The sequence below is a fragment of the Myotis lucifugus genome, unplaced genomic scaffold, assembly GCF_000147115.1.
Source record: "Myotis lucifugus unplaced genomic scaffold, Myoluc2.0 scaffold_22, whole genome shotgun sequence".
NCBI classification, from domain to species: Eukaryota; Metazoa; Chordata; class Mammalia; order Chiroptera; family Vespertilionidae; genus Myotis; species Myotis lucifugus.
Window position 1 is genome coordinate 7470290 of NW_005871070.1, and position 16071 is coordinate 7486360.

Consider the following 16071-nt stretch of genomic DNA (forward strand, 5'->3'; position numbering starts at 1 on the left):
GGTGACAGCATGAGTTGCAATGGTCTCTTGCTATACATACATAATGACAATTTACCGGAGGTGAGGAATAGCAAAAAGCTCTTGCTTCTGCTCTTTTGAAAACTTTTCCCTTAAGGATTTCCTGATGTTTTTGAGTTATACATAAGCCTCCGCCCTTAACTTAAAAGAATGAGAAGTTAAGCATTCACTCATAGGCTGGTAGCACAGCTGTTATTCTGACCTTGAAGTGGCACTAACAGACCACTGGTCCTGTTATTTAATTTCTGCCAGAAAGAAGGATTATGGATTGCTTAGTCTCATAATTTTTGGTAGACAGCCTGCTCCCTAACTCTTTGCTGATTTATATTTTAAAATCCCATATCAGTAACCTTATTTAGCTATCTGGGTAGGCATTCCTTGTATCAGTCTATCTTGGAGAGCATAACAGGAAGTCACATTGTTTAAACTAAGTGCTTCACTGAGACAGTTTTCAGTCTGAGGTGGGCATTAGGTTATCATTGCTTTACAATGTTTCCAATCTACAATTCATGTTAAGGGTTTTATCATTCATTTATCCACACATAAAAGCTATCTCTAAAACACTTTCGGATCACAATTGTACCCCTGCCAGTGAGAACACCCTCAGGTCACCTGGAAGGTAAGCATGCAGGCACCATCCTTATGAGTCTCCTCAGTTTTCATAAGAGCACGTTGGTCCAATCCACAGCTCATGGCTTGTTAACACACACAGCTGTGTGCTAATTGGCAAGCAAGAAGAGGTACTTGTCGAAGAGGATCATCTCAACTCCACTACTCTACTATTTTGTACTTTTCAGAAGCTCTTCTGAGAGGAAAACATTTATGAAAGCTTCCCTGAGAGTCTCTTCATTCTACTACATCACTGGGTCTTGTGCCATATCATAGTCTCCTTGAATAACTTAGCAAAAGTTATGAATTCTCTCCATACCAAACAGACTCAAAGTGAGAATACAATTTGGGGAGGTAGGAGGGGGAGGGGAGAGAATCATGAGACCCCTGAAGTTAATGCATGGACTGAAGTCTAAAAAGCGCTGCTCTTTAAACTCTAAGACCTCCCCCTGAATGAAGCACGGGCGCTAGAGCGCCGCATGGATGGAAGCACCACTGCTCTGTACTGAAATGCCCACTCCAGCGGGCACTTGCGAAGTCCACCTGCTTTGGTGGAGGCACACAGGAGGAAGGCACGGGCTTGTGCCTATGTACACGAGGATTCTTTTTTCTGAGAATCTCGGGGAGACTTCCGCCTCTCTAATCTCAGCTCTGCTACTCTTGAGCATCAAGCTCTTTTTAACCTCGTGGAAAAACAGTTTTATAACAGTCTTATGTATCTTTCCCTGTGGCTGCTCAAAAATTAATGGTATATTTATAGCATGTACTTAAGTCCCACTTCTGACTCCACTTGATTTTAATTGTCCTTTTCCTTATTTTCATTATAGTTTTAAGTTGTTCTAGTTTGCCATGTTGTCTAGGTATCCTTTGATACCTTTTAGAAGACTGTGAGCTATACATGAGTTAAATTATAGGAGACAGAAGGAAAAAAGACATCGTTTTCACCTGCATTCCTACTGGTTGTCTATTCAAGTGTATCTACCTAAATAATTTCCTAAAATATTCTTATACTTTTTTGGGGGGTGGGGGGTGTTAGTGAGAGCTGCATTTGAGAGAGGTAGTACTTCTTCAGAAAACTCATATTGGAAGGACATTTTTGAAGTCTCCTTGATTAACATAATGTGTATATATGTTTGCACCTATATGTGTGTTTTAAAGTAACCATAAAGCCCAGCTGGTGTGGCTGAGTGTCGACCTATGAACCAGGAGGTCATGGTTCTATTCCCAGTCAGGGCACATGCCCGGGTTGTGGGCTTGATCCCAAGGGTCAGGAGTGCAGGAGGCAGCCGATCAATGATCTCTCTCTCCCTTTCCCTTCCTCTCTGAAATCAATAATACAAATATCTATATTTAAATAAAGTAACCATAAAGATGAAGTAGGGTTTTCATATAAACTGCACAGAACTAAATTAAAACTTGTGTTGTATTTCTCAGTGACTTGCTTCTTCAGTTAGAAGTGTCTTGTATTTCTGCAACAATGAAGCATAAATGCTTACGGGCACGTGAACTTTTCGAAACATCTCAGCACCCTTGTGTGCATCCATCAATGCAATGTCCTGGGGCGTGGAGACAATCACAGCACCTAACCAAAAGGAAACAAAAGAACAGCAAAATAATGCTATCATTTAATTTTTTATAGAAAGTTTACTTCCAAAATTAGGTTGCTTACATATTAAAAGAGTCTACTACATTAACTATTTATGTAATTTGTATAAATTTCACATACATGAATGGGAAAGATTAGGAAATGTCTACTTGCTCTTGCTTATTTTTGACTCCTCACTTCTAAAATTATAACTGACTGACCAGTGATTCAAGATCACAGCTACCATGAGAGCCTCCTTCCCATCAGACAATATGCTGTGAGGAAGATGCACGGGCTGGCGTACTTTCAAGAAGCTAATAAGTCTACTTAGGGAGACCCAAAAATTAAGGATTGCAACACAATGTGCTAAGCATTATAACAGAGATAGGCCAACGGTGTTATGGAGTTCTAAAGGAGGAATGAAGGAAAAAATAACTAATTCAATTTAGGGGAGAGAAGGAGCAAGGTGATAATCGATGGGGTGAGAGGCAGGAGATAAGGAGACACAATAAAGGAAAGTTTCCAGAAAGAGGTGATTCTGAGGCTCCGTTCTAGAAGTTTGTATTATAGAAAACTCAACAGTGTGGAACACACTGTGGAGAATAATTTGGTGGAGGCAAAACTACGTGCTGAGCAAAAATTCAGATGCAAAATAGTGGTGGCCTGACCAAAGCAGCACTGAAAGCAGGTGAAGACGGAGGCTTTCCTGGGTCTGCCCTAGTGTTTGGAGAGAAAGTGCAGTGTAATTTTTTAAGTGGAAACACCAGAGGCTGGGCTATGACTCCAGAGACTGTGAATTTCTTAAATTTTGTGCTTTCTTCTAGAAGATAACCTGAAAAAGAATTAACACGAGCATATTCTAGAGCACCAGGATAGCCATCATTTTATAACTAAGTACACAGCCATGACGTCTCAGAGCCCCAAACCAGCTCCAAGTGGCAGTACTTCATCATAACTAATGAAAACAGAGGTGGGATTAACAATAAATATCTGAGTGCACCAGCAAAAGTCAAATGACACTAGACTACTGTCTGAAGGGATATTTTACAGAAGTCAGAATAGAGAAATGTGGCAGCAGAACCAAGTTATCATGAAGCACATGGCAACATAGGCATGCCAAACTCAAAAGAACTGTGCAATGGCCACAAATTCATCTTGCAATCGATATTTTCATTTCAGTAAAAACTTCATCTTTCACATTAAATTAATATCAATTTGAATTTTATTGATTTTGTATGTTTTACTTGTATTTAATTTGTAGTTCTTTTTAAGTTTTAAAAAATATAAGAGCTACAAACTTAAGGAATTTATGTTTACATGTAGTTAAATAGTCTTATAATAAAAATAAGTCAATATGGGATATGAAGTAGATTATTTTTCCTTTAGAAGGAGGGTTTATTCATTACTCAAGTTAGAGAAACACAGCCTTGAAATTCAAACATAATCAGAATCAACTTTTTATTCCATAGCCATCTACCAGTGTGACTAGGACAAGAAAGTGATTCAGTCTTTTTATCTACAAAACGACATAATAATACTTAGGTCACAGGGTGAAATAATTAAATGAACTACTGATGTACATCAGATGCTTGACATGGTGCCTGGACAAAGGGTAAACATTCAATAAATGGTAGCTGTTGTTAATAATATCACCATTATTATCTTTATTATTATTACCAATAAAATGTCTTACAAGTTGCTGAGAAGGTTATTTTCATATTTGCCATCAAGCAGCTCATCCTACTTTTCAAACGGTTCCATGGATCACTAAATCCTTCTATTTTGATTTGCTATGCCCAAGAAACCAAAAACTAGTCAAAGTTATCTTTCCATTCTTTTAAAGATGGATGGAAATCGCATCTGTGTAAAAATTGTACATAAGTCTACTCTACACATCTATTATATTTCCACAATTCCCCACCTTCTAGATTCTGTTACCAATCTACGTCAGCGTTTGTTCATATCCAGGCATTTGGAAGGGATCTAATTCCAATTCTACCCCCCTAGCTGTGTGACTAACCTTGGGCAAGTGACTCAGAACCACTCCAGGTCTCAGTTTCCTTAGCTGTAAAATTAATGCAAGGACTACATAGTCTCCAAGGTCTCAGCTGGCTCTCTAACTATATGATCTAACATCCCTTCTTAACTATGGTTTCCAAGACCATCCCTGTTCAATCCGACTCCTCAGTAAACTTATTGAAGTGAATGTGAAATGCAACCTCCCCCAAGAATTATGGCTCTTTAATCTAAGAGCCATTCTCTTTACATGTAAATGAAACCCCCTAAGCTATTTCCTCCAAATTCTCTCCTTAACTATATATTAGTATATAGGGAGTTTTCTATTGCATTGGCCCTAAAAAGCTATTTGTATTACTGCTACACAACAGAGTTTCATGACGTTATGAGTTTTCTCATTTTTTTAACCAAACAAAACTAATGACACAACAACTTGCACAAAACGGGCACTTTATAGAGGATCGGATATTTAAACAATGTCCCTATATTTTCAAATCATCTGTCCTAGATCACTGCTGCATGAACTCTTAGTTATTGACTCCTTGAACTAGAAGTCAAGAGTTCTGGATTCTGGTTTTGTCGACTATGCTAACCTATATAATAAAAGCCTAAGCGACCATTATGGCAGAACGACCAGAACGACTGGTCACTATAATGCACACTGACCACCAAGGGGCAGACGCTCACATAGGAGCTGCCCCCTGGTGGTCAGTGTGCTCCCACAGGGGGAGCGCCACTCAGCCATGGCTGGCGAGCACAGAGGCGGTGGCAGAGCCTCTCCCATCTCTGCAGCAGTGCTAAGAAGCAGCGAGTCAAGCGGTAAGAAGCAGCGAGCAGGCAGGCGGTAAGGAGCGAGGGGTACCAGACTGCGAGAGGGATGTCCAACTGCCAGCTTAGGCCCGAACCCCGCAGGGAGTGGGCCCAAGCTGGCAGGTGGACATCCCCTGAGGGATCCCAGACTGCAAGAGGGCACAGGCCGGGCTGAAGGACTCCCCTCCTCCAGTACACAAATTTCATGCACCAGGCCTCTAGTATACTATATAATCTTAAATAGCTCACTAAATCTCAATATATCTGAATTAATTCTTCTATATAACAAGCCTATTTCCATTGGTCCTAATTAATTTAAAGAGCTGTTCCATTAAAAATATGTAAAAATGGTCCATCCAGTTTGAGCACTGACCAATGAACCAGAAGGTCACAGTTTGATTCCCAGTCAGGACACATGCCTGGGTTGTGGGCTCCATTCCCAATAAGGGGCATGCAGGAGACAGCCAATCAATGGTTCTCATCATTGATGTTTCTATTCCTTTCTCCCTCTCACTTTCTCTCTCTAAAATCAATAAAAACATATTTAAAAATATGTAAAAGTTGCCCTAACCGGTTTGGCTCAGTGGATAGAGCGTCGGCCTGCAGACTGAAGGATCCCAGGTTCGAATCCGGTCAAGGGCATATACCTTGGTTGCGGGCACACCCCCAGTAGGGGGTGTGCAGGAGGCAGCTGATCGATGTTTCTCTCTCATCGATGTTTCTAACTCTCTATCCCTCTCCCTTCCTCTCTGTAAAAAATCAATAAAATATATTTAAAAAATATGTAAAAGTGATATAAAAATGTTTGGTGACTTTATTTTGATAGCTGTAAGATCATAGAGAGAGGAATTAAAGTGACTTGGTTTTCTCTGTAGTACTTAACTCTAACACAGTGTCACAAATAAGCATCCATGCCATCTGAGTTTCTTTGCCAAGTAATCTAAATAGCACCAAACATCAATTAAAAACAAGTTTGGGACAAGGACAATGATCATCCTCCATGCCCCATCAAATGCTCACAAAACATGTAAACATTCCATTGGGACTACCAGCCACATTTTAAAAAGATTTTAGTGTAAGATTTTTTTTTTTTTGCTCCAATATATGTTCTTAACTAATAACTAAATAAGTCTTTAGCACACTGTTCTGACAAAAACATTTCTAGACTTTTTCTTAAAGAACAAAAATAAACTGGCCCACACATAAATCACTACCTCTTTTAATGTACCAAATTTTAATACATCATATAAGTGGCCATTTCAGACTGTCCCTACAATGACTTTTAGAATTTAGGATAAGGAAATAAAAGCAAACAAAAAAACAAAACTTCAGTAAAATTAAATAATCTGTGCATCACAACCCTGAGTTTTTAATTTTAAAGAAATTATGTCAATTTTTTCTTGTAAATATATCCCTTAACTTAAAATGTCATCTCAAATATGATATTAAATTTTATCTTTATGGTTCTTGGCATTTTAATTTTCTCAGGGCTCATGGAACATGGACCAATATATATGAACCAATATGAACTAGCTTACATATTTTCCCTTCATGCCATAATTGGTGATGTCACTTGTTTTGTGACGGAGGGTTTGTTAGAAAACTTGTGCTCCCTCTACTGATCATAAGGAATGTCAGTAGCAACAAAGAGAATGTTTAGTTTGCAATAAATGGGATTATTTTCTGAGGAAAACCCAGCATCATAAAACACCTACCTCAAGATGAATTTTCTGTTTCTAGGGTATATGTCTAAGTCCAAACAATTAAAAAGTATTTTTTAAATGCTATTTCCCAAGTTATAATGTTAAGGCTTTTTATCAGCTGGGATTTACTATGAAACCTTAATTTACTAAAAAAGGATCCTGGCAAATAAGTAAACATCCTAAAATATAATTACCTGGAGTGTTGCCTTACTTGCTAATTCTCTTGACTATTACGAGTATAATTTATGGCTGCATATCTGGACTTGGGTCATAGTTCAAAGTAGTTAAACATTTAAAACTCATTATTCCAGATGTTAGGATGATCATAATTACACCAGTGTGGAACTATTCAACTATGCCATTCTAAGTCTCCAGGGCACAAATTGTATCCTATTCCCATGCTTGACTGTGAATTTCAGCATTGGAACCTAATAAATATGTACAACAAAAACTGCTTGTAATTATACCTGGACGAGTAATTTTATGTCTTACAATTCTTTAGCACATCAAGGTAAAGTCAACTAAGATTTATAAGAACAAATTAACTGCTATATAATAAATGTTCACAGTGCAGTGCTCTAACATTTAGTGCTTCAGATTCTCAATTTATTTAAAGATACTTGCAGCCAAAGAAAATAATCATTCAACTTCTGTTAGCTTAATATAAATAATACAAAATACACAATAGTTTATAAAGTAGACTGGCTTTGGTATTTTTTAGCCATCCTTTGTCTTTCTCTTCTACAAGCCACAAACTTCCTGAATTATAAACATTATTTGCTATAAGATCAAGAAATGCCCACTAAAAGATCAGATTCAGTAAAACATGATTAAAAAGGTAAATTCACTTCAACTATACCCACAGACTATTGCAACAGGAAATACACATAATTCTTTCATGAGTCACTGTTTTGGCCTTTGCTCCATTTCAACAGAGTAGAGAACTGATTACAGTCACAAAGGAGGTATGTTTTATTAATATAAAGATGAACCATTTTTTCCCCTCACTTTAGAAATGAATTTTGTTACAGGAAATCACGTCCATTGCTGCCAAAAGAATTAATAAATCACAGTAATTAGTGAAACCACAGCATTTCAAAATCACTAGTGAGAGAAAGCATGTGCACTTTGGAATGTCAAGAATTCAAATTCATCAAAGGAATCTGGAGGCATACCTGTTATTTAGGGACAACGATTAGCTCTTCAATAATTGGGTCAACAGGTAATGGGCTTCCAATCACCTCACCTTAACGATGTTAACAATGAATTCTCCAAGGCTATCCAGACTGCCTTCCAGTAAGGGGGAAAGTGAGGATTTCAGAGATTTTAAAAAGCTAGAGCCTGAACCAAACAGCTCTCTCATTCATTCATTCTCTCTCTCTCTCTCTCTCTCTCTCTCTCTCTCTCTCTCTCTCACACACACACACACACACACATTCTCATCCTCTCCCCTTATAATGTTTCCAGTAAAATGAAGATAAAATCCTCACTTCTTTCCAGTGTTAAATCCATCTTTATGCTGATAAGTAAACACCCTTGGGGAGCCTAGTTGTACATATATGTCTCTACAACTCAGAAAGCTCTTTTGCTTAGATTTAAAATTTTGCATTTCAAATTCTTTTAGATGTGCATATAGCTCAGCCTGCCCATGCTCACAGTGAGTCACCACTGAAGGCCATTTGTTCAATAACTGAACACATTCCTTTTCATAAACATTCTATCTCTAATACAAACTCCAGGGAGGAAAACTGCTTCTTCCTGCTTACTTAACTCCTAACTTTATTTAACCAGGTATATTTCAAGAAAAGGAGACTGAGACTTTATATGGAAAAGCTTTGCTCCGTTTCCAAATACTGTCAGACTTAAGATGTGAAGACATTCTTCAGAGCTATATTTCATGTTCTGATCAAATACCTAATATCTATGACCAAGCACAAACATTTTTATATTATAAATTGTAGGACTTGTATTTTTGCTACATGTAAATGTTTAATGGATTTATAGTAGTTTTAAATAACAGTCTGATTGCCCATTGGCCATTATACCATTCACTGAATTTGAAGACATTAAAGAATTTTAGCTGTCGGTCATATCATGAAGGAAGTGCCCAGAAATTCTTAAAACACAAAACTGAATGAACCACCTCAGAAGCCTCCCTTCCAGAGACTAATCAAGGAATTCAAGCATCAGATAAACTGGTCTAAACGAAGTGATTCTGAAAGCTGACTATAGAAGAATTATTTGGAAAAGCTTTTTAAATCCTGGCTCTTCCCATGTCATAGTTCAGAATTTTTAAATTATCAGATTATTTCTTTGAATAGTTAACTGATACACCATAATTTCTACCTATAATATATGTTTGACAGAAATATAAGAGCCCTAAAAAGTTTATTTCTTCTTAAATTTAGATTGGAAACATCGTTGTTCATTAAGCAATGGTACTATACATAATTTTACAATTTGATTCCCAATCTAACAAGGATTACAGTTTCAGACTGAGTACCAGAAGTGCCCTAAAAGATAAAACCCTGGAATATAGTTTCTAGTCTTTAACACTTGGTTACAATTTATGGGATAAGAAGAAAAATTTATGCCGAAACCAGTTTGGCTCAGTGGATAGAGCATCGGCCTGTGGACTGAAGGGTCCCAGGTTCGATTCCGGTCAAGGGCATATACCTTGGTTGCGGGCACATCCCCAGTAGGAGGTGTGCAGGAGGCAGCTGATCGATGTTTCTCTCTCATCGATGTTTCTAACTCTCTATCCCTCTCCCTTCCTCTCTGTAAAAAATCAATAAAATATATTTAAAATTAAAAAAAAGAAGAAAAATTTATTTTGTAAAGAATTTTTATAATGTGATGAATAAAACAATAATTCTCTTCTATAACCTCATGCTATTCTTGCCAAATATTCATATTGATAACCCTACCCAACATTTGCTGTGGAAATACAGTACACCTGGAAAAAGTCCAAAATTGACTTCTGAACTGTAAAGTTCCATTCTGCAAACTGAAAGCATAAATGAAGATTTAAAATCTTTAAATCCTAGGAAAAAAGGTGACCTAAGTCTACCTTTAAGGTAGGTACAAGCATGTTTCTAGCTTTCAGTTTGAGGTCATTATAAATTGCAAAATTATAGGAGACACATAGAACTAAAATCCAAAGTAGCCAAGTATTTTTTTCTTTGAGTTTTTAATGGTTTTCCAAAATATTACTATTGGATATCTTTAGAGAATTACTCTTTTAAATTTGAAAATAAGAAAGGAAAAAAACAGTTCTTTGGAAAAGATAAAAATACTATTTAATTTACCTAAGTGAAACTACTATGTTTCTTTGGCTTTGAAAGAGTAAATACCAGGTAATCAAGAAAACTATTTCAAGTGATGGCTTGTGATCATTCTCTTATCTAAAAAATAGCAATAAGTTTCTGATCCTCCAAACCCCACTCAGTTTTCATTATAAAAACAGTCCAAATTGGCAGTCGAAGAGTATTACCATAAAAGAGATAATTGATTAGGCCAAGCAAACTGCTGGTAGAGGGGTGAATTCCTATTCAGTTACTGCAGCTATAGGCCCAATAGCCTTAACAAACAATAAGCGCCTTTTACTTTAATCAATGACTGAAATATTAAGGTGGCTTAATTTAAAATTCCTACTCCATCAGACTTAAATGAACGAGAGGCAAAAAGGCCTCTGGCTTTCCTTCCATCTATAGGGTCCAGATAGGAAGGGTTTTAGACTGGAAGAAGGGGCATCATTTCATTTTCATAACAAAAAACCAGTCTGCTAGTGCAGCTTCTCATGAGCCCATGGATATTTCGCATATTATCTAGCTGAGGGCTCTGCTAGACACAATAGCTTCTCCCTCTCTAGGAGAAAGAAATCAAAACAGGACCCTCAGGAGGACTATCTGGCTGTTTTCTGTGCTACTTCTGCCCTTCCCTGGGAGAGAGGGGGAACAGATAAGGGACTACGCTTGCACCCTCTCAACTGCTCAGTCTGTGCCCTTCTACTATAAGGATACTTTCCAGAAGTTTCATTCCTGCATCTATCTTTACTTAATAAAGTGAAGGGGAACTTGTTTTCATAACTCTATCCTATCAAAATAATGTCCTTATCCACTACTGCCCATGACACTAAATATACTTATATCACTACTTAGGTACAATATAAATATTGTGTTCATAAATTTGATGACAGTACAATTCTGCCTTGTGATAGTATGGGTTTTCATCAATTTGACTATACTACTGGTATCTTTATTAGCTTGCAAACTTAGAGGGCAGAAATATTTGCTTTGTGTTCATCTCTTGAAAACCACTAATTCACAATTATAATGATGAACATGAAGAAGAGAAGATGTTCTGGGTATTTTCCAGATAATAACTACACTGCATGTCCTTTCCTTCCCAAGCTCGGCTTCCTTCTCAGCACTCTCTGTCCTGATCAGTGCCTGGGAGCTGACCTCTGTGGACTCTATCACCTGAGTTTCCTTACCCTCTGGCTTCCAAAAGGGATCCACCACTAGGAGGTATCAGTAGAATATGAGACTACTAGTGACCCGGTGCATGGATTCATGCAAATTGAAAGAAAATTAATTAGAAGAAATATTTTAATATCGCCACTTGCCCTTTCTCTATAATAGAAGTGTCAACCAAATTCATGAAACACACATGTGCAAATGGCACCAGAGAGAGCTTTCTTTTTAAAATATATTTTTATTGAGTTCAGAGAGAAATGGAGAGGGAGAGAGATAGAAACATCAATGATGAGAGAGAATCATTGATTGGCTGCCTCCCGCACACCCCCCAGTGGAGATCGAGCCCACAACCCAGGCATGTGCCCCTGACTGGAATTGAACCTGGGATCCTTCAGTCCACAGGCCAATGCTCTATCCATGGAGCCAAACAAGCCAGGGCAGAGAGAGCTTTTTATATATTGTGCATGCGCGAGTCAACTTAGCCTTGTATATAAAGAATAAACTTGCTTAATTAGACCTGCTTTCTGATTTAGCTAAACTTTTTCCAGCCCAGTGAAGCACCCCAACTTCTCTTTCAGGTAATTGTCAGCAACACAGCAGTAAATATCAACATGAAGCAGATTATTATTGTAGATCACGCAGGGAGAACAAAGGGTAAAATATTTAACTGCAGCAGTTTTTGACTATATTCTGTGCAGTGAGAAAACCTGAAGTCATTTTCAAGGTCCACCATTTCTTACTTCTTTTCAGTCGGGTCAAGTTTCTAAGCTTTCTAAATCTCTGTTTTCTGGCTAATGAAAAGAAAATAGGATTCCATCGAGTCTCCTATTTACCTACTCCAGGACTTCTGTGAGGATCAAATGAAATGAGGCATGGGAAAATGCTTCACAGACATTTGGTTAAAATGTAAAATGTTTCCACCTGGCTATACAGCAAGTCGTGTTCCTGGGCTGAAGAAACTCCAAGAAGGCTAGTCGCTAGGAAGAGGAAGCCAGGTGTTGCTACATGACGTCATTACCAGGCGCCCACAGCCACCGTTTCAGGGCTGGGCTGGGCTGTGGGCTGCATTTTGCACCATGGGGTCTTGGCAGCATTGGCTGCAATTTGGTGGGGTGTTACTCCGGGATGGTGGCAGGGCCTATGTCCCACTTGGGGGAAGCTGAGTGTTGCCTTGTGGGCACTAGGTCCGCAGTGCCGTTTATTGCTAAACTAGAGGCCCAGTGCATGGGTTCGTGCACACTGAAAGGAAATTAATTAGAAGGTGACCGGTGGGGTGGGACTGGGCAAGACGAGCTGGATACACCCTGGAAACAACCTCCCGCATTCCCTCCCCAGCTGGCCACACCTGGGGTGGCGTCAGGGCTTGAAGGGTGTCTGCGGAGTGAGCAGGGTCCTCCGGCAGGTGGGATCCGTCTGCCTGGCCTGTGGGGATCGGGCTGAAACTGGCAGTCCGACATCCCCTGAGGGGTCCCAGAGTGAGAGAGGGCACTCTGCAAAGTTGCTGTCGTTCAGCAGCTCCTGCATTGAGCATCTGCCCCCTGGTGGTGAGTGCATGTCATAGCCACTGATTGGACGGTCGAATGGTCACTTAGGCTTTTATATATATAGAAGGCCTGTCCCTAGGGAGAGGAAGCTTAGTGTTGCTACGTGACATCATTACCCAGTGCCCACAGCCACCATTTCTGGGCTGGGCTGGGGGCCGCATTTTGCACCATGGGGTCTTGGCAGCATTGGCTGCGATTTGGTGGGGTGTCGCTCCGGGGTGGTGGCGGGGCCTGTGTCCCACTTGGGGGAAGCCAAGTGTTGCTTTGCAGGCACCAAGTCTGTGGTGCCGTTTCTCTGTAAATGGCCAGTGTGCGTCACGGCAGCTCCTGCGCTGAGTGTCACTGATGAATATAGCACTTAATATAAATAGCTTACTAAAATTCTCCAGTCTCTTGAAAAAGCAAATATGCTTCATATGTCCCATGTAAAGCATAAACTCTTCACTTAATTCCAATAGTTAAAAACAAATTAAGATAGTCTTCAGATAGTTACATACAGAGGAACTCAGTTGAAGCAAAGAAAGAAAAAATATTTAAGTAACAGCTATTAAAATTCAAATACTAGCACAGTGTATATATTTTCAAAAATTTCAAGGAACTTATAATGTTCCTCAGATAAATATTACTCCTCTTCTACTTTGGAAGAGTACTTAAGTATTTAAAAAAAAAAACAACAGAAGTTAACCCTGGAATCTACCCAATTCAGTATATGGCAACAACTAATTTACAAGCTAAACAAACAAACAAACAACAAGCAAAAACCCAGCAAACTATCACCAAAAAAATTAAAAGTAGTAAGAAAAAATAATAAAAACAAAACCAGCACTGACAGCTCTCTTTTCCCCTTGACAAGTTCAACAAGACAAGAGCAAATGCAAAGACTACACTTGGTTATTTCCCATCCTTATCCTGTCTCCTTTCCCTCCAGCAGCTACTACAACGACTAGGTATTTGTAGCATGTAGTGATTCAGTAGTCCATGCAAGTTCAAATTTAAATCATTAGACTCTAATATTGCTGTCAACACATTTATTACTGTTGTTACTACACAACACTTTTAACACAAATAAGATGATAATTTTTTTCCTTTGAAGTTTCTTCTAATAATGAGCCTGTCATCCATCCTATGGAACACATACAAAAAGTTGCTAATTAGCATTCAAAAGAGGCTCTTTTTTGCTTATACAGGTCTGTCTCCATGAATTTTCCAAAAGGATGTCTCTTTCCAAGTATAAGACATTTATTTTCATTTTCACCATGGCTTGGAGAAATGGACAGTCGATAGAATTCATAGCATTTCATCACACCACCCCCACAAAAAAAAACCCTTTTAAAGTGTTCAAGTGGTTTCTTAAAAATAGCATTCAGCCCTAGCTGGCTTGGCTCAGTGGATAGAGCGTCAGCCTGTGCACTGAAGGGTCCCAGGTTCGATTCCGGCCAAGGGTACATGCCTGGGTTGCAGGTTTGATCCCCAGTAGGGGATGTTCAGGAAGCAGCCGATCAATGATTCTCTCTCATCATTGATGTTTCTATCTCTCTCCTTCTCCCTTCCTCTCTGAAATCAATAAAGAAATATATTTATAAAAAAAATAGCATTCATTTACATGTAGTTAAATTCATTCTCTCATTTGATCCTTACAAGTCAGTGGGATAGCCAGGTGTCCCACAGGTAAGGATAAAAAGTCAGAGAGATAGGTAGTATCTGGCTAAACAACCTTTCAAGTAAATAAGATAATTTCTTACTATTACAATGGAATAATGCTAGTGGTTCTCACTAGTAATTTAATAAGAGCCTGCCTGACACCACATATCAGGTGCCCACATGCATAAATATCTCAGAAACCAAAACAAAGTTAATACTAAAAGATATCAACTGACCACAAAGATACTGTACATAGTAGAGGAAAAAGAACAGCATAAATAAATCTAAACTGAAATGTATTTTTCTCTCAAAGGGAGAGTGACATAAAATATATGTTTTTAATAAATGCTTTATTTAACCTATACATTTAAAAAAAAACCTCCTGAATAAAAGCAGTCGGAGTTGGAGAGATCCCAGGAATGAGTTAGAAGGATGGTAAGAAATATTATGGGGGGAACACAATATTATTGTGTTCGATGCTTACACAAACAAGTTGAAAAATCAGAAGACGGAAGACTGATTTATACTGGGAATTTGGCCCGAACAGTATTTGGTGTGAAATGTTTCTCTTATTCTACAAGTGCGATCAGCCTTACATTTCTACCATACATTTTTGCCCAAAATAATGTTGTATTTGGAAGTCTGCCTTTGCAAATCTTATTTTATGGCATCATAGGAAGCTTTACAGTGATCACTCCAGTCCTGCTTCACTGAGTTACAAAAGGCTATGTCATTCGGTTGTACCATGAGGCCACGACAGACACTTACAAAGCCATTACTTACAATGTTTTGCTTTCAGAAACCAATACTGTGTTTCACCAGAATGATGTGAAGATTCCAAACAGCACACATCTGTTTACCACATTTTATGCTAAAACAAAATCACTGTTAGTTAATCCAGGTCTCTTTCCAAACCCCAAAGACTATGACCATCTAATGGGTTATGACAAACCATTCACTTTTGATATGGAAGAACCCAGTGAAAAGAAACAGCTTGAAGATGAGAAATGAGTCTGTTGTTTTTATGTTTGTGCTTAAGTGTGATTTATTTTCCTGTGTATAATAATAAAATTGCGTTTACTTTTGTAAAAAACAATAAAATAAAATAACGCGGGATGAACAGATGAACTGTGATAACTAGTCAATTAGCTTTGTCATTTATTCAACCAGTATCAACTCCATAACCCATACCCCAAAGTACTCTAAGAAATACTATGGTAAATAAGGAAAAATTTTTGCATTCAACAGCTTACAGCCTAGTTGGGAAGATAACACACACAGATTAAACCCTCATTGATTAAACATTTCCTGAGTGGTTACAGGAAGACACTGAGTTTGACACTGTGAGAAATACAAAAAATGATTGAAACAGAGATTTGGCCCGCTAGGGAGTAACAGTCTGGTACAGAAGATAACAGTTATGCAGGTTTTGAGTGGAGAACATGAGATGGTCCAAATAAAATTCTATGTGAATTTCAAGGAGGAAGAAATGACTCCTAATGGGGGGGTTGGGAAAGATGGCAAGGAGTAGACATTTGAAATAAAAGGTTTGCAGGATTTGGTGCCCATTGACTGGGGAAGAAAAACATTCTAAGTGAGAGTGAAATGTCTGTAAAGACAAAGACTTTGGAGAGGAACTAAGCTGGCAGAGTAGGTAAATGCCTGTA

The 16071-nt window shown here is 38.5% G+C and overlaps 2 protein-coding genes across 2 annotated transcripts in view; one reads left to right on the top strand and one right to left on the bottom strand.

Moving 5' to 3' along the window:
• Window positions 1–16071, bottom strand: part of NUBPL (nucleotide binding protein like) — a gene marked incomplete at its 3' end in the record, with an annotated part of 206430 nt that overhangs the window by 17100 nt on the left and 173259 nt on the right. Inside the window, exon 8 of the mRNA XM_006085884.3 lies at window positions 2124–2209. Within this exon, the coding sequence (XP_006085946.3) occupies window positions 2124–2209 (86 nt within the window). The remainder of the gene's footprint in view (window positions 1–2123; window positions 2210–16071) is intronic.
• LOC102418315 (transmembrane protein 70, mitochondrial-like) lies at window positions 14837–15463 on the top strand. The gene is given in 1 exon segment (XM_014453370.2): window positions 14837–15463. A coding segment is annotated over 1 exon segment (579 nt). The 3' UTR covers window positions 15416–15463.